This window comes from Triturus cristatus, chromosome 9, assembly GCF_964204655.1.
Source record: "Triturus cristatus chromosome 9, aTriCri1.1, whole genome shotgun sequence".
Classification (NCBI taxonomy): domain Eukaryota; kingdom Metazoa; phylum Chordata; class Amphibia; order Caudata; family Salamandridae; genus Triturus; species Triturus cristatus.
The window spans coordinates 672,594,516-672,621,368 of record NC_140592.1 but is presented as its reverse complement, the minus strand read 5'-3'; the positions used below and the strand labels follow the sequence as shown (position 1 = coordinate 672,621,368).

The 26,853-nt window shown below is 48.7% G+C and overlaps 1 protein-coding gene across 1 annotated transcript in view; it reads left to right on the top strand.

Moving 5' to 3' along the window:
* Positions 1–26,853, top strand: part of SF3B2 (splicing factor 3b subunit 2) — a 355,029-nt gene that overhangs the window by 314,990 nt on the left and 13,186 nt on the right. The window contains exon 20 of the mRNA XM_085625740.1: positions 13,029–13,214. Coding sequence (XP_085481866.1) covers positions 13,029–13,214 — 186 coding nt within the window. The remainder of the gene's footprint in view (positions 1–13,028; positions 13,215–26,853) is intronic.

Genomic DNA, 26,853 nt, shown 5'->3' with positions numbered 1-26,853 from the left:
GGAATGTGACGATCTCTATAGGTTTACTCCCGCTGCCACCACTAATCAGGCGGCCGGCCCGGCTTGGGTTTTAGGCGGCATGTTGTGTAATTATTCTTATGATATGAATGCCAATAAAAAAGAGGTTTGATCCTAAAGAGGAAGCCAGAAAATCAATGCGCACAATTCCAATAATAGATTACATCTGGCAAGAGGGTATAAAGATAATGATGACCCCGGCCATGATACCACCAGTGCTCTATCGTATCGAGAAAAAGTACAGAGCCCCAGAGAATTCACCTTCCTGTCTGACAGGCCATCCGAAGCCGCATTCTGTTATCTCGCAGGCGGCACAAAGGAGATCTAAGAACCCAGCCACCCCGATCTCCACTCCTCCGGACAAGGAAGGGCATAAGTTAGACATCATGGGGAAGCGTTTCTCCACCATGGCTGCAACTACCATAAAGGCGGCCAACACGTTGGCTATGATCGGTGGCTACGACAGACAAATGTGGTCGGATATGGCCTCTTTACTAGACCTCATTCCTGAAGACAGGAAGTCAGAAAGATCCTCATAGAAGAAGAGCGGGCGGCCTTGGAGACAATCGACTGCGCAATGGACATAGCCAACACGGGGTTACACCAACTGGCAGGTGCGGCAGTCTTAAGGCGCCATGGGTGGTTGAAAGCAACCACATTTAGACCGGAGGTCCAGTCACAGGTTCTGGATATGGCATTTGATGGGGATGCTTTATTTGGCAAACATAGATGAGGCACTTCTATCCAGCAAAAAGGACACGGATACAGCAAAATCCTTAGGTTCCCTTCAGTACAGGAAAGTACCATTCAGGGGGGCATCAGGACTTAGTTTTACCACTTACAGAGGAAACTTCCAAAGGGCACAATAATATCCGCCCTATTAGCCACAATATAGGCAATCCTATAGACCTGCTGCTTACGTCAACCGGCCACGGCTGGTTTCTCTTGCCAAGGGGGCCGAAAGAGAACATCGACCAAAGGCAGGGATAATGGAAGAAAACAATAATTTCCCCAAGTTACCAGCTTCCCCCTCTTTTTGCTCTCCCGTGGGTGCAAAGATATCCAGTTTCTTCCAGCAAGGGGAGAGTATAACATCAGAACGTTGGGTGCTGGATTTTATTGCCTTCGGTCACACACTGGAGTTAGCACAAAAACCTCCAACTACACTAATCAGGGGAGCCCCTTCCCCTCGTCTTCACTTATTGCAGAAAGAAGCAAAAGTTATGCTCGCAAAAGAAGCCATTGGGAAGGTTCCAGCTCTGCAAAGAGGGCAAGGCTTCTACTCCAGTTTCTTCTTGATTTTGAAGAAGTCAGGGGAATGAAGACCAATTTCGGACCTCAGAAAGATGGTAACTCTGGCCGAAATCTTACGTCTCAACAAAGGAGACTTCATGACCTCCCTCGATTTGGAAGACACATTTTTCCACATCCCCATTCATCGGAAGCAACAAATTCCTCAATCACAGTGACTGGTACTCACTACCAATTCAAAGTTCTCCCTTTCGGCCTCAAGTTGGTACCCAGGATATTTACAAAGAGACTAGGGCCGGTGGCTGCAGCCCTACGTTGTCAAGGCCACCAAGTATTCCCCTACTTGGACGACTGGCTGTTAAAGGCATCGACGGCAAAGGAAGCAACCAGGGCCACAAACGCTTGTTTGCGGCTTTTCAGCAAGCTCGGAGTGACAGTCAACATCACAAAGTCCTCATTTATTCCCAATCAAATAAAACAATTCCTGGGAGCCTGAATGGACACAATTCAATGCAAAGCATTCTTGTCTGAAGAAGGCCAAAACCGTCTACTACAATTGGCTATGGCCATCTCAAGAAAAGTCAATTTCTGTAAGGAAATACAAGTCGCTGCTAGGTATCAGCAATAGACCGGGTTCCCTTGGCCTTACTCAAAATGCAACCCCTCCAAGAAGAATTGCAAAAGCAACGGCTTCAAACGTCGGAATCTTTCAAAGACATCATTCAGATTACTCCCGCCATGAAAATAGCCATGCAATAGTGGTTACACACCCTAAACCTTTCAAAAGGACTTATTTTCTTGTAAAACATACCAGACTACATCCTGACCATGGATGCCTCCATGGAAGGCTGGGGAGGTCACTTGCAGGACCTTCAAATTCCCGGTAAAAGGTCCAATTCTCAGAAACAGTCATATCTCTATGCAGGCCTTCCAGCTGAGAATAACAAGCGCTTCTGTACTGGTCCGTACAGACAACACGACCAGTATGTTCTACATAAACAAACAGGGAGGAACCAATTCTTGCACTTTCTCTAGAAACGCAAGAACTGTGGAGTTGGACAACTAAGCACGGGATTTTTCTCAGGGCTGAGCATGTTCCAGGTTTACACAACACGCTGGCAGATGCTCTCAGCATAGCTACAGACAATTGCCATGAATGGGAATTCAACCAATTCCAGCGGAATGGAGCATTTGCGCTATGGGTAAAGGCAGTTCTGGTCCTGTTTGCCACGAACATCAACGCCAAATGCTGGTTCTATGCCAGCAGGTATCCCCTCCTGGGGTCTCAGGGCAATGTCCTTTCAATGCGATGGTCAGGGATATATGCCTACACCTTTCCCCCATCCCATTGATTCTGACTGGCTGAGTTAGTTGAAGAGTCGGGACTCACGATCTATTCCTATGCAGATGATTCGCAAATTATTTTTTCATTGGCGGCCCAAAACGTAAATGACAGCGCTACGCTTAAAACTGGACTGAACAACATTGCAACCTGGATGAAGGAAAACTTTCTAAAACTAAACGGTGAAAAAACAGAGGTTGTCATTCTAGGAAAACAAAAACATCTATGGAGCCATCAACATTGGCCCGAGAAAATGGGCAACCTCCCAAACCCAGTTTCGCAAGTACGTAACCTAGGTGTTCTCCTGGATGATACCTTGAGCATGCATGCACAATCAGTTAGAGTGGCAGCCACCTGTTTTTCCATCATACGATGGCTGAGGAAAATCTGCTGGATGCTCCCCGAGTCAACCAGGAAAACGGTGGTGAATGCCTTAATAACATCCCGTTTAGATTACGGAAATGTCCTTTACTTAGGATCAAATAAGGCTAACCTCCATCGTCTACAGATGGCCCAAAACGCGGCAGTCAGATTACTATGCAAGGTACCAAAAAGGGAATCAGTCTCTGCATTCCGACGTAAACTTCATTGGCTCAATATTGAAAATCGAGTGAAATTTAAAGCCCTCACCTATATGTATAAAATAAAAGCCAACACAGCCCCGAAGTACCTCTGCTCACTGGTAAATACATATATCCCATCCAGGAACCTCAGATCAGCCACTCAGGGCCGTTTTAGGATCCCTAAATTTAAGCGCATTCGCATAGGAGGTAAATCCTTTGCCTACTTAGGCCCGTCTCACTGGAACTCTCTCCCCATTTCACTGAGAAATGCGCCTAACTACTCCAGTTTCCGAAAGTTGCTAAAAACCTGGCTATTTGATAAATAAGACTTTTCTCTCCATCTGTAACAGCAAAGATGCGCCGGGAAACCCTTTTTGGGTAGCCGATGCGCAGTACAAGTGCAAATAAATAAATAAAATAAATTGATTCCCAGGATACTGACCAAAATGAAGCTGGAAGAATGTCGCCATAGTCTCATCGCGCCCAGGTCGTCAAGGCATCAGTGGTTCCTGGAACTTTTTCACCTCTCAGAAGCCAGACCCATATGTCTGCAGCTATTTCCTCTTCTCCTGTCCAGGGCCAACACTCAAGTGCACCATCCGAATCCAGTGTCACTCCACTTACACGCCTGGCTCCTGCATTCTTGGAGTTTAGAGACATGAACATTTCGCAAGAGTGTAGAGATATCCTCTGAAAAACTAGAGCGGAAATCATTAACAAGACGTACAAACTAAAATGGAAAAGGTTCTGTTTCTGGTGCCAACAAAATGGTCTGGATCCATTTCAAGTATCCCCGCAGCAGATTTGACCATATCTTCTCTCTTTGGCAAAATCAGATTCATCCTTCTCTTCGGTTAAGGTGCATCTGGATTCCATCTCTCGCTATAGAAGAGCTTCCAGTGCCACTTCTCTTTGTGCCTCAAGCCTGATCAAACAATTCATGAAGGGGCTGTTCTGTACTTTCCCTCAGTGCGAGCACTTCCATCGGAATGGAACCTCAACGTGGTCCTTGTACAGCTCATGAAAAGACCATTCAAATCTTTTCATAAAGCTGAATTGAAATTCTTAACATGGAAAGTCGCTCTTCTGCTGGCCCTCACCTCAACCAGAAGGGTAAGCGTAATCCAGGCATTCACCATTAAGAAACCTTTTTCATAATTAAGGAGAATGCTGTGATTCTAAGGACTAATCCCACATTTATCCCTGATGTGCCTTCACAATTCCCCCTCAATGAGCCGGTTATACTCCGGTCCTTTTTTTCCGCAACCATCGACGCCTGCAGAGCAGGATCTACGCAAGCTGGATGTATAACGTTGCCTTAAGTTCTATCTTGCAGTCCTCGTTGCTGTGGTCGAGCGGCAGGCAGAGGTTACAGACTGGATGCTGGTCCTTCTGGGCATATTTGTGGTGGCAATTGGTGCAAAACTTGAAGGGTGTTTTGTCCATCCCAGCGCTCAGGGTGCCGCCTGCGAGCGCATTCTCTGTTGAACGTCGAGGTCTTGGTCGAAACCTTATCCCTCGTCGTCCCGGTTACCTGACCTGTAGTCTGGTGTGTCTGAAAACTTTGTTTTTTGTCGATTTTCTCCTTTCCGTTGATTCCTCTTCCAAAAACGCTGGCACTCTTCGGTAATGATCCAGACCCAACGGCGGAAAAAAGAATCTGAAGATGGTGGTCAAAGGTGGGAGCTTCCACAGGAAGCGTGTCGACGTCACGAAGGACACCAAATGGTGGGATGCGAAGCCCACCTGGGCCACGAAAAAAAAAAAGAAGAGAAAATACTAAGATTCCGGACCCAACCACTAGATGGAGGAATAATGCACAGCATAGTGAATCCAGAAAGATTCATGCTGCAAAACTACACCAACAGGTAAGAAACTATACATCATACTCCGGGCATTTTTTTCCGCAACCATCGACGCCTGCAGAGCAGGCTCTACATAAGCTGGATGTAGAACGTTGCCTTAAGTTCTATCTTCAGAGAATGAAGGACATTCGAAAGACTGATCAATTATTTGTTGCCTGTGGCCAAGGCAGAGAAGGGACTGCAATAACACAATCCACTATCTCATGAAGGATATCGGCTGCGATACAGTTCTTTCATGTCAAAGCCAACAAACCTTTGGAAAGGACAGCAAAGGCTCACTCTACCAGAGTGATTGCTACTTCAGCGGCCCTCTTCGCAGGAGTGAATTTGGAAAAGGTCTGTCCCAAAGGCAAACCTGGAGGATCACTCATACCTTCATGCAGCACTACTGCCTCGAATCCGCACAGGATGCAGATGCAGTGGTAGGCCAGGTGGTGCTTCGCCATCTCTTCCATTAAGGTAAGCCTCTTTCTAACCTTTGGGTATAAGCTTTTGTTCTTAAGGTGGTTTCAAATACTAGAATGTATTGAAAATATAAAGCATATTTAAGTAAAGTGTACTATTGGGTTCGAGGCATGTGGGCTGCTGAATTCATATCTGTGCATAGATCGCCGCCTAGTGTTGGGTCCGGATGTTTGCACGTTGTTGTCCTGGAAGAGTCTTCGAAGTATCCTTGGATAGGTGACTCCTCCCCTGGACTACAGTGCGCATGGGCATCCTCTCCATCCTCAGATTGTTTTTTTCCGCCATTGGGTTCGGATGTGCTATCTTAGCTCAAGTTAGGAAAATATTTTTTCGAGGCCAAAAGGCCTTTAGTTTGCGTCGGTACTGTTTATCGATCGGGTTTCGATACAATCCTGTTGGTCTACTAACTTCAGCACCGACTTTTTTCGCATTTACCTGTCCATCGACTACTTCGACGATGGAATCGAGGACGCCATTCAAAAGGTGTCCGGTATGCAATGCGAAGTACCCACACATCGACGTCCATCCGGTGTGCAACAAATGCCTTTCGCCGGACCACGACGAATCGACATGCATGGCCTGTGCCCGGTTCCGTTCCAAGAAGACTCTGCGGAATCGACGAGCGGCGAGACTCGAAGCGCAGCACGCAGCACCGGCCCCAACAGACATCTTCGACGAGGCCGAAGACGTCGAGGAATTAAAAGTCTTGCCCTCCAGTCCCGTTTCCGAACATGAACCCGGATCGGACGAGGTAGACGAGTCACTCTTCCACAGAGGTGAAGACGACACCGAGGTAGGAGACGACGAGGAGGCCTTAGGGGCCGAAGAGAGTAGCTCCAATGATGAACAAGGCCTACCTGTTCAAAACGTTGAATCACCAGTGCCACAGCCTGTGGCTCCAGTCGAGGGATCGCCTTCGGGCCCTACCCAAGACCCATCCCGCAGTTCTTCGGCCCCGCCCTCGGGCCCGGCCTCGGACGTTCAGCGGCAGCCATTACTACATAAACAGGCTGGTTTCCCTACCACAAAACCGAAACCGAAAGCTGCTCCGGTTCCACCGAAACCGAAACTGAAAGTGGCGCTGGTCGGATCGAGGCCTTCGACGCCAGCGCAACGCGTCGGCACCGACAGCACCAAGAGAGACTTCGGTGCCGAACTTGAAGCAGGCGACATTGGAGTCGACAAACGGAAAAAAGCCATCGGCACCGACAAACCTGCTCGGCTACCGGCACCGACGACACCAAGGGCCGTACCGCCTGCTGGGTCTCGCACCGCTCCCTCGACGACACCTAAGCCTCAGGTATCGAAGACTTCGATGGTGATCTCTGCACCTCGACTCGATGAACCGCCGGCGCCGAAAAAATCCACGGCCTCTACCAGCCTGGCCGGTGCCAAGGCCTCGAAGACGCCCCAAGTACGACCTGGTGCGACGCAAGCCAGCAAAACCGCAGCTGTCCTCCAGGACACGTCGGGTTCCGGCTCGATCGGAGCTCCAGCAGCCTCTTCGGTGCCGGCCAACATTACATTCGGCTTGCCTCCGTCGACAATCCCAAAAATGTTCCAACTCAGGACACGGGTCGCCCAACCTACGGTCACACCTGCCGAGACGTCTCCGGCACGTATCATCGACGCCGACACTGGCAGGATGATTCTCCATGACCGAAGGATAACTTCGGAGCCGCCGTTGGACCCTTTCAGGATCCCACTAAAAAGGAAGTTGCCTACAGAATCGGAACCTCTCCTTTATGAACCCTTCCATTCATCCTACCAGGATCCACACCGGTTCTCCCCCACACGCTCCGTTACGGATGCATTGGAGGACTACATAGATGACCAAGTCCCCTACCATGTAGACACGGACCCGGACGACCAGCAGGACCCTGATCTAACTTGGGGCGACCCTGCAGACCCCAGTGCACCTCTCGATGCACAGGACCAACAACTCTATGGGGCAAAAACATCTCCTACGGAGGATACTGCGGCGTTCAACGCTCTTATTGAACGTGCTGCGAATAACCATGGGGTACAGCTTCACTCTGATACCATCGAAGATGACTTTCTAATGGACACCTTTGCATCCTCAGAAAGACATGTAAAGACTCTGCCAATGTTGAAGGGGGTCCTCAAACCAGCCAAGGACATTTTCAAAGAACCCACCAGGGCACGAGTGATAAACCCCAGGATTGATAAAAAATACAGATCAGCACCTGGGGATCCTACTTACATCAGAGGACAATTACCACTCGACTCCATCGTCGTAGCGAATGCACGCAAGAGGGCACACTCGCAAACGACAGGTGACGCTCCTCCCCCGGACAAAGAGTCCAAAGTGTTAGAAACATCTGGCAAGCGAGTTGCCGCCCAAGCTGCCAACATATGGCGCATAGCCAACACTCAAGCGCTCCTTGCTCGCTATGATAGAGCGCATTATGACACACTGGAGCAGATATTCCAACATCTCCCTGACCAGTTCAAGGAAGGCGCAGAAATGCTCATCAGAGAAGGACAGCTACTAACGAACGCTTCCATCAAATGCGCACTAGATGCTGCAGACACGGCTGCTAGAGCCATAACCACAAGCGTCATGCTGCGACGACATGCCTGGCTACGGATCTCAGGATTCAAGCCTGAGGTACAAAACAATATACTGAACCAGCCTGTCAACCCCGACTATTTATTCGGGCCAGAGGTTGACACCACCCTTGAGAAAATAAAAAAGGACACGGACACTGCAAAGTCCATGGGCGCTCTCCAAACTCAGTCCTTTCGGAGCGGCTCCTTTCGTCGCCCCGGAAACAAGGGAGCAGGTAGAGGACAGGGGTCACAACAAACATATAACAAAGGCAATACACAGACCACCTATGATAAAAACACCCGAGGTGGATATCGTGGCTCCAGCACAAAGGGCAGAGGACGCGGCTACGGCAACACCAGGTCCTCCCCCAAGAACAAGCAGTGACGCCCTCTCCCTTCCTCCCGACCACATAACACCTGTCGGGGGAAGGCTACAAAGGTTCCTGTCCACGTGGAATTCCATCACCACGGACAGGTGGGTCAAAGATATTGTAAAATACGGTTACTGTCTGGAGTTAACCTCCACTCCACCCACAATACCACCAAGAAGCCGTCCTATGTCCTCAGAGCACTTAACGCTCTTACAGCAAGAAGTGCAAAGTATGCTTCTAAAAGGCGCTATAGAGGTCGTACCCATCCACGAGCAGGGTGCGGGAGTGTACTCCCTCTACTTCTTAATTCCAAAAAAGGACTGGTCGCTCAGACCTATATTAGACCTGAGACCCCTGAACCAGTACATTCTTTCAGAGCACTTTCACATGCTCACTCTACAGCAAGTCCTTCCGCTTCTCAAGCAGGGAGACTTCCTAGCCACACTGGACCTCAAGGATGCGTACTTTCACATACCCATCCACCCCTCACACAAAAAATACCTCAGGTTCACTGTTCAGGGGCAGCACTATCAGTTCAAAGTCCTTCCCTTCGGCGTGACAACAGCGCCCAGGGTTTTCACGAAGTGCCTAGCTACAGTGGCAGCACATCTACGGAGGCAGCATATACACGTCTACCCCTACCTAGACGACTGGCTCGTTCAAGCGAAGTCAGCCCAGCAATGCGCAAGCCACATGTCCCGCACCATTCATCTTCTTCACAGTCTGGGATTCTCACTAAATTATCCAAAGTCCCATCTCCAGCCCGCACACGTACAACAGTACCTAGGTGCGACTATAGACACTCTGGCGGCCACAGCTCAGCCAAATTTAGTGAGGATCAACAGCATACAACTGCTGATCTCCAAGTTCAAACCCAATCACTCACTTCCAGCGCGAGTGTTTATGCAGTTGATAGGCATGATGGCCTCCTGCATCTTCATAGTCCCGCACGCGAGATTACATATGCGCCCACTTCAGGAGTGCCTAGCACGTCAGTGGAATCAGGCTCAAGGACAGTTGAAAGACCTAGTGTTGGTGAGCGGTCGGGCATACAACTCTCTGCATTGGTGGAACCCACACAACCTTTGCAAGGGCCGACCATTCCAAGAGCCTGTCCCACAAATAGTACTGACAGCGGACGCGTCTCTCCAGGGATGGGGAGCTCATGTACTCCACTACACAGTGCAGGGACTATGGACAACACAACAAAAGAAGTTGCACATCAACCTTCTGGAACTGATGGCAATCTTCCTAGCCATGAAGGCATTCAAAGTACATCTATGCAACAAGGTCGTGTTGATTCGGACGGACAACATGACCGCAATGTACTACATACAGAAACAGGGAGGAACACACTCTCCACAGTTGTCTCATCTGGCTCAGAGCATGTGGAAGTGGGCCATTCAAAGGAACATGTTCCTCATGGCGGAACACCTCCCTGGCAAGGACAACCAGATGGCGGATCTGCTCAGCAGACACAGCCACCAGATGCACGAGTGGGAGTTACACCCATCAGTACTCCAACCGTACTTCCAGCAGTGGGGTTATCCGGAGATAGACCTATTCGCGACAAGCGAAAACGCAAAATGCCAAAGCTTCGCCGCCAGGTTCCCACATCCGCAGTCGCAGGGCAATGCGATATGGATGAACTGGTCCGGCAGATTTGCGTACGCTTTTCCCCCAGCGCCATTGATACCGCTAGTGGCCCGCAAACTTCGACAACACTCCCTGACACTCGTCCTAGTTGCTCCCACGTGGGCACGCCAGCCGTGGTACACCACCTTCCTCGAACTTTCCGTGGTGCCGCATCAAAGGCTGCGGATCAAACCCGCGCATTTGACGCAGAACCATGGAGAGGTTCAGCACCCAGATCCGCAACAGCTGAACCTGGCGATCTGGCTCCTGAAGTCCTAGAGTTTGGCTATCTCAACCTGCCACCTGACTGTATGGACATCATCAAGGAGGCCAGGAGACCCACTACCAGAGCTTGCTATGCAGCCAAATGGAAAAGGTTCGTCATTTATTGCGGTAATAATGACATCAACCCGCTGGACGCATCCATCCAAAACATCATCTGTTATCTCTTACACCTCTATCGATGCAATCTGGCGTACACCTCTATACGTGTCCATTTGACCGCAATCTCAGCCTATCTGCAAACCAGGCAGCACCTCTCTCTATTCAGAGTGCCTGCCATCAAAGCATTCTTGGACGGGCTCAAACGAGTCATTCCACCTAGTCACCCACCGGCTCCAATGTGGAACCTCAACTTGGTCCTCACACGCCTGATGGGTCCACCCTTTGAACCTCTACACTCCTGCGAGATTCAATTCCTTACCTGGAAAGTGGCCTTCCTAATAGCGATCACTTCCCTAAGAAGAGTTAGTGAACTCCAGGCACTAACCGTTCAAGAGCCATTTATTCAGGTTCACGCCAACAGGGTCGTACTACGTACCAACCCCAAATTCATGCCCAAGGTAATATCGCAGTTCCACATGAATCAGACCATTGAACTGCCCGTTTTCTTCCAAAACCCACAAACTGTTGCAGAAAGGGCACTACATACACTAGATGTACGGAGGGCCCTCATGTACTACATCGACAGGACTAAACCATTCAGGAAGACAAAACAACTGTTCGTTGCCTTTGCCCCACACCACAAAGGTAACGCCATCTCCAAAGCAGGGATAGCCAGATGGATAGTTAAGTGTATTCAAATCTGTTATCAAAAGGCAAAACGCACATTAACTATTCCACCACGAGCCCACTCAACACGTAAGTTGGGGGCTTCCATGGCCTTCCTAGGAAATATTCCCCTGCATGATATATGCAGAGCAGCCACATGGTCCACTACACACACATTTACAAAACACTATTGCGTAGATGTGCAGTCAAAACAGCAGGCAGCTGTAGGACAGGCTGTTCTCAAAACACTTTTTCAGACCGCTGCAGCTGGCACGGGTAGCCGCCGCCAATAGAGGGCACTGCTATGTATTCTATGCACAGATATGAATTCAGCAGCCCACATGCCTCGAACTGAATATGCTACTTACCAGTATGCATCTGTTCTTGGCATGTAGGGCTGCTGACATTCATATCGCCCTCCCTCCTCCCCGGCGCCTGTCGCAGCTGCAGCTCTCGGAATTACTGTATAGCATGGTCATCACTTTCTGTATCTACTCCATCACTGCCACAATGGCGAAAAACAATCTGAGGATGGAGAGGATGCCCATGCGCACTGTAGTCCAGGGGAGGAGTCACCTATCCAAGGATACTTCGAAGACTCTTCCAGGACAACAACGTGCAAACATCCGGACCCAACACTAGGCGGCGATCTATGCACAGATATGAATGTCAGCAGCCCTACATGCCAAGAACAGATGCATACTGGTAAGTAGCATATTCATTACGCTATTATTTCTTTCTCGTTTCCTCTCGCTAATGCTGTGTAGGAGTATATTCTGTGCATTGATTCACATAACAGTATATACAGGTATAGCCCTTAGGGGATTTCTTGTTACCTAAAACTTTTTGGGTTCACTACGTGGTAAGTCTCCCACCATCCACAACAGACAAACTAAAAAAAATTGGATGTGACTGCATGCTTTTCTGATTCAGGCATGTGAATCTATGAATGATATCCCAATATTGGATAAGAAAATACCTTCAACTATGGTTATCCAGTATTGGTATCTTTCATAGATTCACATGCACCCACCCTCCTACTCGTAGAAGCTGTTTCCTTTATTCATTAAGATTCTCACTTGTGCTGGGAAAATCTGAGAGAAACTGCCTCTGCTGGGAAGGTTCTAGAGGGTGCGAGCAGCTGATTGGCTGCATTCAACATTTATTCTTTTCGTATTTTTTAAAGGACATATGCTATATAGAACATGGCTCATGGCCATTATAGCCTATGGCATTATTTGAATACTGCTTGACTATGGTAACGTGGTACTCCAATCTCGACGACAGGGAATGATTCAGTCATGTGTATCCATGAAAGATACCAATACTGGATAACCGTAGTTACAGATAAGTAACTGATTTTCTTCTCCTACACATTTAAATTATAAAATAGGCATATGATACACTGTTACGTTATTTGGAGCAATCATGCCAGTCAAGCCACCTAAATTAACAAACTATCAAATGGCTTTTCTTCACTTGAAATGAGTCCTAGGATAGCAAGGAAGGAGGGTAATTTTTCAGCAGTTAAAATTGAGAGAAGTGTCATAAATTATACTGATGTAAATTAAGTGCCCAGGCAATTTGGGGATTTTGTTTTGTGGGCCATTTGGTTACCAACTAACTGTGGGGTTGAACATCCCTTTTAAAGAGAACATCAATAGAATGTGTAATAAGGGCTTACTGTGCAATGGAAATCATGGAAACTTCAATTTGCATCCACTGTTTCACAATGAGCCATACCTCTGACCTAAATTTCCTCCCCAAACCTCTGTGGCAAAGGTTTTTTTTTTGTTGCAATTCTTTAGTTACAGGAAGATTGGTGATGCCATATAAGCTGTCATTTTTACTTGGTCACCTCCATTCTAAGTGACTTCTCTATTTTGACATGCAGGCGATGGGCCGGAGAGGAACTGGACCAGAGCTGCAAGGAGTAGAAGTAGCTCTTGCGCCTGAGGAGTTGGAGCTAGATCCCATGGCCATGACCCAGAAGTATGAAGAGCATGTGCGAGAACAGCAGGCACAGGTGGAGAAGGAAGACTTCAGCGACATGGTGGCAGAGCATGCAGCGAAGCAGAAGGTGAGATGGTTGGGATAATCAAGCACACAGATTATAACTAAGGCTCCCCGTTTTCTGTTTTTACTCATTTTTACATATAAATAAAGACAGAAAACAATGTGTTCGAGGCATATGAGCTGCAGATTGTACACTTAGCATAGGTCGCCATCTGGTGTTGGGCCCGGATGTTTGCAGTTTGTTTTTCTTCTTGGACCGTCTTTGGAAGTCACGAGTTTGGTGACTCCTCCTTCGGTCCGTACTGCGCATGGGCTTCGGCTCCATCCTCAGATTGTTTTTTTCCGCCATCGGGCTCGGATGTGATACTTCGTGCTCCGGCTTCGAACTTCTACGGTTCCAGCCTCGACGGAAAATCCTCGATTCTTCGAGTTCCTTCATCATCTTCATCTCTCGAAGCGGCACTTTTTCCATCCCGTACATCGACACCGGCCTTCGGGCCCTCCGCGACTCCGGTCCCGGCCGATGGAAAGGACTCTGTTTAAAAAGTGCCCAAAATGTGGGTCTAAATTTCCCCACACCGACCTCCATCAGGTGTGTAACCTTTGCCTCTCTCCGGAACACGAGGCTCGAGACTGCCCCGCCTGCAAGTCTTTTCGATCGAAGAAAACGATCCGAGATCGAAGGGCTCGACGCACCATGGCGCACTCATCCTCGACAGCTCCACCGGACATCTTCGGAGACGACGCCGAAGCTTCGGGGCAGACACACACCGAACTGGGAGAAGACATCGTCAGCGCTTCCGAGGCCGACGACTCCGACCTGGAGGACGTAACACCAGGACAGCGGGCCGTGAGTACAATGCCCCCTCCCAGCCCCGCACCGAAAACCAAAGAGACTCCGGTTACTCCCTCGCCTGCCGGCCTGGGCAAAACCAAAACCAAAGCCTCGATCACCCCACCTTCGGGCCCGGTGTCGAAGCACTCAAAGTCTCACGGCAGCTCGGGATCGAGCCAGCCGACGCCCGGTGCCGATAAACACCACTCGGCACCGAAGCCTGCAAAATCCAGCTCGACTCCGAAACCACCGGTGCCGAAGCCTGGACACTCGGCGCCGACCAAACACAAACAGAAATCGGTCGGCACCGACGCTCCGGCGCCGAAACAGCATTCGACGCCGAAACACACGGAGACCTCCAAAAAGCAGGGCGTACACAGAACATCGAAACCTCCGGTTCCGAAATCGCCGGTGCCGACAGACGACTCGGCGCCATTGGCTCTGTTTACACCAGACCCTTTACAAAAGACTTTGTCCAGAGATCCAAAGACTGGCCTTTTGACCGTGATTACTAAGAAGCGTCGCCTTGAGGCTCCGGCTCCTCCTCCTCCACCCAAAAAGAGGGACTCAGCTACTTCTCCCCTTAGAGTACCCTCCCCACTGCCACCCCCCCTCCCACCACCACCCCCTCCACCTTTACCTCACTACGATCCGGCCCCATCCCCAGATCCGGATGACGGGGACCCGGACAATGACCCAGGGGACGCCCCAATGGATCCCACTCCACCAGGGACCCCAGATCCATGGGAGGATTATAATAACCCTGATGTACCCAATGTACCTCAAGACGACCTATACCCATCAAGGCCGTCTCCTCCAGAGGACTCTTTAGGGTTTCACCATTTAGTGCAGAGAGCAGCACACTACCATGGGGTGGACATGCACACTGAACCAGTGGAAGAAGACTTCCTACTGGATACATTTGATTTACAAGATCGTTCCACTGCTATTTTACCCATGCTTAAGGGTGTCACCAAGCACGCTACAGAGGTATTCAAAGACCCTGTCAGAGCCAGAGTACTAAACCCTAGAATAGAGAAGAAGTACAAGGCGGCACCCACAGACCCTGCATACATCAAGGGCCCTGCTCCTCTAGATTCCCTAGTTGTCTCCACAGCTAGAAAGCGGGCTAACTCCCAATCCTCAGGAGATGCCCCACCACCAGACAAGGAATCTAAACTTCTGGACGCGTCTGGTAAACGCACCGCCTACCAGGCTGCAAACATGTGGCGCATTGCAAATACACAAGCACTGCTTGCGCGATATGATAGAGCACACTATGATGAATTAGAGGCTCTTATGCAGCACCTTCCAGAGAAATACAAACGCCAAGCTCATGACCTGATACAGGAGGGCAAACTAATCACAAACACCTCCATTAAGTGTGCCCTCGATGCAGCAGACACTGCTTCTAGAGCCATAAACACCAGTGTCCTGCTTCGCCGCCATGCCTGGCTCAGGATATCAGGGTTCAAGCCTGAGGTCCAGACATCAATACTTAATCACACCTTTGACCAGCAAACACTCTTTGGCCCAAAGGTAGACGAAGCGCTCGAAAAAATGAAGAAAGATACAGACACAGCGAAGTCTATGGGAGCGCTCCAGACCCAAGCCTCTAAGCGTTCCTTTCGACGCTCGTCCTTTCGTGGCACAGGTAGAGGCTCCTCCACCGATAATGCCTCTACCTCCTACAAATCCCCTCCTCAAAATACCTTTTCAAAGGGCAACCAAAGAGGTGGTTACAGAGGCAACAACAATAAGGGCAGGGGCAAAACCAACAATACCCGTTCTGCCACCCCACCCGCACAATGACTCCCCTTCGCTCCCCCCAGACCATTCCACTCCGGTCGGGGGCAGACTACAAGATTTTATCCACGTATGGGAGTCCATAACATCGGACAAATGGGTGACCCAAATCATTCGGTCAGGGTACTGCCTCGAGCTAACATCTACCCCACCCAATATCCCACCAAGGCACCGTCCAATGTCCCAAGAGCATTCCACACTGCTCAAACAAGAGGTACTCTCGCTCCTCCAGAAACACGCCATAGAGCAGGTACCCGGCAATCAACGAAATCTAGGGGTCTACTCCCTATATTTCTTAATCCCAAAGAAAGACGAGACCCTCAGACCCATTCTGGATCTCCGGCCTCTAAATGCCTACATACATTCAGACCACTTTCACATGGTCACCTTACAACAAGTCCTCCCACTCATCTGCCAGGGAGACTTTCTCACAACACTGGATCTGAAAGACGCGTACTTTCACATTCCAATACACCCCTCTCACAGAAAATACCTCAGGTTCGTGGTGGACGGGCAACATTACCAATTCAAGGTTCTCCCCTTCGGGGTCACCACTGCACCACGGGTGTTTACCAAATGCCTAGCAGTAGTAGCAGCACACCTCAGACGTCAACATGTTCACGTCTTCCCTTACTTAGACGACTGGCTCATAAAAGCCGCGTCCTACCACCAATGCGTGCAACATACAAACAGCACCATCCAACTGCTTCATCAGCTAGGCTTCACGGTGAACTACCAAAAGTCCCACCTCATACCATCTCACACAAAGCAATATCTCGGGGCCACTATAGACACCTCAAAAGGTATTGCCTATCCAAACTCAGCCAGAATCACAAGCATTCTAGCCTTACGCAAAATATTCCTTCCACAACACTCTCTACCAGCAAGAGTGTTTATGAAGCTCATAGGGATGATGGCGTCTTGCATCTTCATAGTGCCCCATGCAAGACTCCACATGCGTCCACTTCAGGAGTGCCTAGCACAACAGTGGAACCAGGCCCAGGGTCAGCTGACGGATCTGGTGTTGGTGGACGGCCGCACACATCACTCTCTGCAGTGGTGGAACACCACAAACCTTTCCAAGGGACGGCCGTTCCTGGACCCGGTTCCCCAAGTGACTCTAACAGCGGACGCATCGCTCTCCGGCTGGGGAGCGCACCTCTTACACCTCACAATGCAAGGTCTATGGACGCCACAGCAAAAAACGCTCCACATCAACCATCTGGAGCTTTTGGCGATCTTTCTAGCCCTAAAATCTTTCCAAAAGCAGATTTCAGGCAAAGCAGTCCTCATTCGCACAGACAACATGACTGCGATGTATTATATACAGAAACAGGGGGGGACACACTCTCCCCAGCTCTCCCGCTTAGCCCAGAGCATATGGAGATGGGCAATTCCCCAAAACATTTTTCTCCTGGCACAACATGTTCCAGGCGTGCAAAACACCATAGCAGATCTGCTCAGCAGACAGACTCAACAACTACACGAATGGGAACTGCATCCACAAGTTCTTCACCCATTCTTCCAACAGTGGGGGCATCCTCAAATAGACCTCTTCGCCACCCACGAAAACAAAAAATGCCCAAGCTTCGCCGCCAGATACCCACACCCATTGTCCAAGGGCAATGCGATATGGATGAACTGGTCAGGCAGATTTGCATACGCCTTTCCACCTCTCCCACTAATTCCATTAGTGGTCAGGAAACTACAACAGCACTCCCTCACACTCATTCTGGTAGCTCCGACGTGGGCCAGACAGCCGTGGTACACCACGCTACTACAACTATCAGTGGTACCACATCAAAAACTGCACCTTTCCCCATGCCTCCTAACCCAGAACCATGGAGAAATCAGGCACCCGGACCCAGCTCAGCTCAACCTGGCGATCTGGCTCCCGAAATCTTAGAATTCGGGTACCTTAACCTTCCCCCTGATTGCATGAACATCATCATGGAAGCCAGACGTCCTACCACTAGAGCATGCTATGCCGCAAAGTGGAAAAGATTTGTAATGTACTGCCGTAACAATACAATCAACCCTCTAGATGCATCCATACAACACATCATATGCTATCTGCTCCATCTTCACAGGTGTAACCTGGCGTATTCATCCATACGCCTACACCTAGCAGCGATCGCTGCCTATCTACAAAACAGACAGCATTTGTCACTCTTCAGAGTGCCCGCTATTAAAGCCTTCATGGAAGGCCTTAAACGAGTAATTCCTCCCAGGGCACCACCCTCCCCTGTATGGAATCTAAATTTGGTCCTTACACGACTAATGGGTCCGCCCTTCGAACCAATGCACAAATGTGAGCTACAATTTCTCACCTGGAAAACAGCTTTCCTTGTAGCTATCACTTCCCTTAGAAGGGTTGGTGAAATACAAGCGTTCACCATACAGGAACCTTACATACAAATGCATCACAGCAAGGTCATACTTCGAACTAATCCGAAGTTCCTGCCCAAAGTCATTACCCCCTTCCACCTCAATCAATCAGTGGAATTACCTGTCTTCTTTTCGCAACCCCAATCTGTTGCGGAAAGGGCCTTACACACACTAGATGTGAAAAGAGCGTTGCTATATTACATACAAAGAACGCAACCCTTCAGGAAGACCAAACAGTTGTTCGTTTCCTTTTCTCCACCACATAAAGGCAACCCCATCTCAAAATCAGGGATAGCTAGGTGGATTGTAAAATGCATACAAATTTGCTATCAGAAGGCAAAGAGAACATTATCTGTTCCCCCTAAAGCCCACTCTACAAGAAAGTTAGGGGCTTCTATGGCTTTTCTAGGGAATATACCCTTAGATGACATATGCAAGGCAGCCACATGGTCTACACCGCACACATTCACAAAACACTACTGTGTAGATGTGCATTCCCAGCAGCAAGCTAGGGTGGGCCAGGCTGTACTAAAAACACTCTTTCAAACAGCTGCAACGGATACCGGTGGTCGCCGCTAAGGTTGGGTACTGCTATATAATCTATGCTAAGTGTACAATCTGCAGCTCATATGCCTCAAACGGAATATGCTACTTACCAGTATGCATCTGTTCTTGGCATGTAGAGCTGCAGAGTTGTACACGCCCACCCGCCTCCCCGGCTACCTGTATCCGTTCCAGTCCATCTTATTTAGATACAACACACATGGGTTTCTCACTGTTATTACTACGCTCCATCATTTCCCTGTTGGCGAAAAACAATCTGAGGATGGAGCCGATGCCCATGCGCAGTACGGACCGAAGGAGGAGTCACCAAACTCGTGACTTCCAAAGACGGTCCAAGAAGAAAAACAAACTGCAAACATCCGGGCCCAACACCAGATGGCGACCTATGCTAAGTGTACAACTCTGCAGCTCTACATGCCAAGAACAGATGCATACTGGTAAGTAGCATATTCCTTTCTTTCAGTATTTTGTTTAAAAGTGCATACATCCAGAAGGTTATGCTCCTTGTGTGTGACTTTCCATGCATGAATTCCACTCTAACAACTGAGCACATAAAAAGCATGGGGAGTTAAACAGTATGAGATTCCCTCAAACAGAGGCATTAGTTAACATATATTTGTATATAGTGCTATATTTATGTGTGGGTGTAGATTTTGTTAAATTTAGCTGCTTAATTTGCTAAAACTAAACAGGCATCCAAGTATGAGTGCATAGTTGTCAGTTGAATAAATGTGGAAATATTCAATTTTACGACTGTTTATTCTCAAAATACAAAATAAATATGGATAAATACCAATAAAATGGCAAAAAAAGAAATATGGAAAAATAAAGACCATGTAAAAAAAAAAATACCATAAAACCGAGAGCCCTAATTATAATTGAGCAATGACGTAGGCCTGAACATGTAGTCAATAAGGAGTGGAAATGAGATGTGAAGGCATAGCCCTAAAGTAGGATCAAGTGCCTCATGCATCCAAGTAAGGAGAAGATGGGGTGATTAGGGGCGGTGGTGATTATACAGATTTAGGACGATAACTGGGGAAGAGTGGGAGTTCTGCCGAGGAGAGTAGGAGAAGCATCAAGCTTGTGAGCATAAAACAAGTCTGAAAAGGTGTCAGTTTGCAGCAATTGTGGAAGAAAAATGGGGGGTAGATATGTTTCCTAAAGGAAGAAAAGGGCAAGAAAGAGTTCTTTAAAAAAAAACCTGCATTTTAAAAGTAAGTCAGTCTCAGAATGCACCCAACTGGAATGGAGGGGAGGGTGCACGTTTATAGAAATGAGTGAACGAGAGTTTGTGAGAATTCATAACCGTCAAGTTGAGGTGAGTGGAAACATGCACATTTGGTCAAGGAAGAAGATAGGGTAAGAATTTGCTGGTTGTAAATGGTGATGGTGAGAGCATCTAGAGAGGCAGAAGTCTGCGTTTTAGAGGTGGACTGAACAGTTCACCATATTATGGATAATAGTGTGTGTCCAAGTTCAAGGTCTAAAAATGCAGCTTGAAATAAAAATTAGTCAGATTACTCTTGAATTGTCTCCGACTATGCTGAAAATACAAATATTAAAATCTTCCTGCAGATGTGCTCGCATGGCAGCACGTGATTACATTGATACGCATATAGCTGTAAACTCTACGCAATTGTGCGGTTTCCTTTCCTGTGCCCTTTGACGCAGATTCAGAGTTCTGTGCTTACAGTTTTCAGTTCTGTTACTGAGTTTTGCAAAATTATCCAGATGTCAAGATATGTCACCAACTGAAATGATAGAGCTTACTTGTCGCAAGCGGATGGTGGTAATGTACCTGCATGAAGTATACCTGTTGAGACTTTGCACCAAACACTTCTCCAAGTAATGCGGCAAATGCTTCTGATGCATCTAAAGGCCTTCAGGGAAAAGAAACCAAATTGTATGCACCTGAACACAAGAAGCTACGCCAGTCCCGTTTTAAGTCACAAGGTTGTATCCAGTTACCTTTCCTGTTTGCAATCCTTGTGTAAGTCCAAGACACAGTCAACGGTCGAGGCTCAGCGCAAACTTTAGAAATGCTAAAGTGTGGCTCCTCACCTGCACACCACCCTCACTTCTGTGAGACGGTACTAAAGGGGCTTATCCCGGTTTAAACATCCATTTGAGAGCCGGATCCTGTACTGCAGCCGTGCACCATGAATTTCCGGGCCATTGTCAACTCAGCAGCAGATTGCAACCTTCAAAAAGTCAGTGCAACAACTCTTAAAAAGGATTCTGGATCCCACTGGTGAGCCTTTGGACACAACATATCTATTTGAGTCACTAGTTCTTCTTTGCTGGTTGGTGTTTCCCTGGCCTCAACTGACCCAATTTGTCTTAAGCCGATTCATCCGTTGCTGGACTGAGCCCAGACTCCCCTGTTGTAGGCTCTGACGGTTGGTCATTGCCGCCGCCATCATCAACACTATTTATGAATCATGCCTCAACTCACTTGATGGATCTATAGGTGATGTCAGCGAGGGAGTACCACATGTGACCCTGCAAGAACCCTAGGCACAGCCCAATATTGAGGATGGCTCTCCTTTTCTTCCCCCTTGCTCAGTGGCAATGCATCAGGAGATTTGAGGCACCTTTGACTCAGACTATGCTTCAGTCCATATTCTTCAAGGGCTGGATCATATTCCTCATAATTAAGAAAACTATGAGGAAGCTGGCCCAGACCTTATTGAGCCCCGTTTGTAAGTCAAGCCTTTGGTCGGAGGCACAGGCATGTGCCTGATGAGTAAGCCTTTTGATGCAGCATCTGACTCAAGTTTTATTGTTCAAGCCATTACTTGTATTGCCAATCCAAGCACATTTCAATCTGCACCATTGAGCAGGGAGTCCAACAAAATTGACTCCATGGTCAAGAGGGTTTTCCCTTCGGCTAACATAGCACTCATTACATTCTGTGTGCGTCTTTGGTCACTACACCCACGGCACATAGAGTATGGAGAGTAAGATTTTGTCTGCCCTGCTCAAGGATTTCTTGAACTCAGTCTCACAAACTGTTCATAATTGGCAGGGTACAGAGAGACATACTTTGAGGTCTGGCCTGGACATTTCGGGACTGTGATGCCTATTCAGTGGGCACCAGAATTCTAAATCTTTCATTAACACCACTAAGTTTTCCAGGCTTCTTTGATAGACAGTGCCCTTTGATGGAGTGGGGCTGTGTTGTGAGAAGTCTGATTCCGCGCTGCAGCACTTCAAGGATAGCCGACCTACATCTTGCTCTCTGGAGCTGCTGTCATCCACTTACTCCTTCCATCAGCAATATGAGAAGTTCAGTGGATATTCAAGGGGTTTTACCTAAGACCAGGGAGAGGATATGGGGCAGCGGCCAGACCGGTTAACTCAGGACCTGGGGATCCGGTTCGAGTTTCGGCGTCTGCCCTCGTACAGTGCCTGGATACCCGCACAAGGGATAAGCCATGCTATATAAATCTACAAACAGACTTAAGACCAGAGGCAACTCTTCAAACAGCCAGCTCAGTCCTTTCATGGAGCCACACGAAGAACTTATCCTCAGTGTGTGACTCTGCAGCTCTACATGCCAAGAACAGATGCATACTGGTAAGTAGCATATTCCTTTGGGAAGAGGCCACCATTAGGTGCAACAGCCCACTTCCAGCTGTTCATCTGCTGCTGCTTCAGTTACCCTTTACCTGCAATCTGGAGAAGGCATGATTTAATATTGTCTGTAAGGCTGGTGCTCAATTACTTTGGACTTGTGCATCCTTCTGATTCTTGAGTTTGGTTACACTCTCCCTTTCTTGAGTGTTCCTCGTTTTTAATAATTTTTACCCATACTGCCAGTATTCCGTAATCATGTTCATGAAGGGCATGGGTAATAAAGAGGCTCCCTGAAATATTGGTCGAGCCCACCGCGACTTATAGGGGTCACGGTGTCCCGATGATGAAGCATGACACCACTAGGGTGTGTGAGGGAAAATAAATAAAAGCAAGGTCTTTTTCTACACCACCCCGTAAGGGTCTACTTCACATAGGGACATCCCAGTACCTCTTTTCCTTTTTCCTTTTTCTTTCAACTAACAACTTGATAAGAATAATAGTGGAGTACTTTAATGTGATTAAGTATTATAATAAAGAGGGTCCCCAAGGGCTGCAGCATGTATTGTGCCACCCTAACAGACCCCTCACCTAACTCATGCAGACTGCCACTGCATGCTATGTGTCCTGGTGCTGGCGTAAGTGAAAACATAACATGGCACATATCCCTGTGTGCCTTGCCTGCAGACACAGCATGCAGTATAGGTAAGTCATCCCTACAGCAGGCCTTGCAGCCCTAAGGCAGCGTGAACTATACTACAAATATAGATAAATCTGCATCAGTAGATTTGCCCCTGTGTGGCCAGTTCAATTACTGCTAGTACAAGTGACCAGGGAAGCCATCTAAAGTACATGTGCTGGGAGGAGGTGCACTTGAAGAGATGTCGTAAAGATGAAAAATTAGAGTACGATTTAAGGCTTCAAAGCACTCAGTCAGGCTTCCAAAGCGCTTCAGTAGTGGGTAGCCAGGCAGGGGATTAAATGTCCGATCTGATAGAGACTACTAGCCGCAGATTCCTTAACGTAGAATTATCCCCAGGCGTGAGACTGGACCTGGAAAACTTTCTTTGCTCCAGCATCTCTGTGCGCCGAGGGGCGGTACCACGTGACTTTGCCCTGACGTCACCCGCTGGCGTGACGTCAGCGAGGTCGCATAAGCCCCACCCCGGCGCGCTGACATCAGTTTCCTTCTTTTCCGCGTGCAACGCGGATCCGGATCGTGTCCTTGCCTGTTTTCAGGCCTTCTTTTTCACGCTTTGCGTTGTGGGACAGTGTGCGAATGCCTTCGGGCTTTAAGGCGTGCTCGTCTTGCGCTCGTCAGATGTCAGTGACGGACCCTCATCCTATTTGCATGTGGTGTTTGGGCGAGCACCATGATTCCACAGACTGCGACGCTTGCCAGCATCTGAAGCCTAAGTCCCAGCGGGAGCGCCGGATGAAGCTCCTTTCAGCCAGGCTGTCCACGTCCGTCTCCCACGGAAGGGTCCAAGAACCGCCGCTTCCGATTCCGACATCGCCCATCACCGAGGCCCCTAGGGCGTTGTTCGCCTCTCGGTAAGTCTTGCAGCTTGTCCCCGAGGCCTGGTCCCCGCTCGGCGGAGGGCGCGGGTTCTCCGCGGGACATGCTTTCTCCTTCGTCGCCACCCTACCCGCCGTTTCCCGGCGTCCGGGTGATCAGGGCCCAAATGGAGGCATATGCTGCGGCTCTGCAGGCTTCCTTGGCCCCTCCTCTTCCTGGAACGTCCGCCGATCCCTTGCCACGTGCGGGGCCTTCTGCGGCGTCGCCGGCACCGACGGGTTCAGCTTCTGCTGTTGGAGGTGTGGTGTCGTCGGGGTGCGGCCCTACAGGGTTCCCCTCTTCGGTCCACGGCGCCTCTGCCTCGCTGCAAACCCCCGAGGGGGTCCCTGTGGTGTCGCAGGAGGTCGCCGGGACTCTGGGCTCGTCCCGAGTCCCCTTCGGTCTTCTGGGCAGGCGGCGGCCTTGCATTGAGCCGAGTGGACGCCGCTCAGGCGCTGACGGCTGTTGGCCCTGGCGGTGCCACGGGTGCTGGCTAGGGGCCGGGGCGCGTCCCCGGGTCCCCCTCGTCTCTCCACGCAGGCGGCTGGTCGAGGCGGCGCCTTGTCAGCGCCATTCTTTTGCCGACCCGGAGCTGGCTCTGCCCCATTCTCCTGGGGTGCAAGGGGCGTAAGTGGTGAAGGAGGTCGTCTCGGTGTCCCCTAAGGTGTCCCCTATAGTGCTGGACTACGTCATGCCGGCGCCTGTGGCGGACTCCACGGCTCCGTGCCGACGACTCGTCTCCAGAAGCCCCCTCCTCTCTGGAGGTTCGCAAACTTTTTTTCTCTTCTTCCCCGGAGACGGGTTGCCGCGTTGTGGCTTTTTCCCCGGCGTCTTCCAGGGAGGGCTCTTCGCCGTCCCCGCGGCCACAGCCTTCCCCGCGGCCACAGCCTTCCCCGGAGGTACCTCAGGTCCCCCACTCGTCCGTGAATCTTCCACCATCCTGGGGCTGGCCTTTTCTTCCTCCAGGTGGACTCTGGGATGGCTGGCTTAGTTTACATTTTTACAATAATTGGTATACCTCCGACACCATTAATCACACGTTTTTTATGTCAGCTAGTCTATTTAATGACTGCGATTGGGAACATTTGTTTCTTTTGCTTAATTCGTTTAGACAGTATGAAAACTACTTCATCTCATATGACACGTTATTATATACAGTGACAGATATATACATTTATACAGTGACTTCGTGAAGTATCAAAAATACCATTGCAATGAATTTGAAAATACACAAAATATCAATTTTACATGTGAAACAACCAAAAAATCAAATTTTCATTAGTTGTATGTCCGATATAGATTATCTGTAAGGACTTTTGGCTGGTTAGCTCCTGTAGTCCTGGCTATAGTTGCGGTCCTGGGCAGAGTCAATTTCAAGGCTCAGAGAGTTTGAATATGTATGCTCAGAGGGGCACTGTTATAAATTCGTCTCCCCTGCTACTGCTGTTGATCTCTGCCTTTTTTGCCGACGCGTTTCGACCTTTGTCAATGGGGACCTATATCTTGGTTCTGAGGTCGTCTTCAGGGCTGTTCTATAGTTGGGGTTCGGACTTGTCTCGCTGAAAGGACAAAAAGTATGTCTACTTTAGTTTTCATTTATAATAGAGGTGTTCTAAAGTAACTTAGTGTTGTGTTAACTTACGCTCTTCGAACAGGTGTGAAGGCTTGTATGTCTTTATCTGCAAAAAATGAATATATTTGTGAGTGTTGTGACACTCTTGCGTAGCTGGCGGATATTTAGTAAATGTCGTCATGCAGCTCCTACCTTGCCGTTCCACTGATGGGCTGCCGGCTCAAATGGTTGATTTTTGTTTTTTGCTCTGACTTGTTTCTCTCTGTGGGACGAGAGATGTAGTGTTAGCAAGTACTGGTCTGAGCCTATCGTTGGCGCTTTTGCCGTAATGCATGAGCGAAGCTTTAGTTTGTTGTTACCTCCAGCCTATTGGGACTTAGGTTCTTAGCGTCCTCTATTGCTGAGTTGTTTAGGAAAGCTTCTTCCAATTCTTGAATTAGTTCCAATTCTTTTATACTTAGACGTTCTGCTGTTTTGATGGAATGAAACATCCAGTCTCTTGAACACTTTGTTCCAATGTGGCTGAATCCTTCGAGATACTCTGGTAGATCGGTGAATATCACGGGTATGTTTTTGACTTGTAGGCCTGTTGGTATTGTACCTGCTCTTAGATGTTCTAATAGAGCTTCTCCGTGTAGGGCTGTCCTTATCTGTTTTTTCTTTAGTCTTGTGATTTTTTCCAGATCTGTTTGCTGGGCAAAGCTGGTGGAATTCTTTCCTAGGTTGAAAGTGGACGGTCGTTTTAGGAGTTCTTCGATATCCTCCTCCCTGAAGCTTAAAGTTTTGGGTTCTGTCATTGGTGTAAATGACCTGTTGTGTATATGTTGGTTTAGATAAATAAAGTTATGTTCAAAATTCCTGTGCTCGGGAAGACAACAAAGTGGTAACTATGACAACGCTCAACGCAATCACGTCGGAACCTCGACATAAAACAACCAATGAGAAAGACCGTCTTTGAAGCAATTCGAAAATGCCGGAAATGCGAGAGCAGCAGAGACCGTGAAATCAACGCCGTAGTCTCCAGCGAATGAAGCAGCAATTCGACATTGTAACAGGTACGAAACAACGTGAACAACATGCATTACGATAGACGCGCAAAGCGAGAACGCTATCTAATTTAAACACTAGCGAAGAAGACGCGCTAGATTGGAACGCCAAAAAATGAAAGAGGCGCGTTTGAAATGTCCCTTACTGCGAGCCATTTTGTGAACTCTACTAAGTTCTGTGAGCACATTTATAGTATTTAAATCAACTAAATCAACTAAGTCCCAATAGGCTGGAGGTAACAACAAACTAAAGCTTCGCTCATGCATTACGGCAAAAGCGCCAACGATAGGCTCAGACCAGTACTTGCTAACACTACATCTCTCGTCCCACAGAGAGAAACAAGTCAAAGCAAA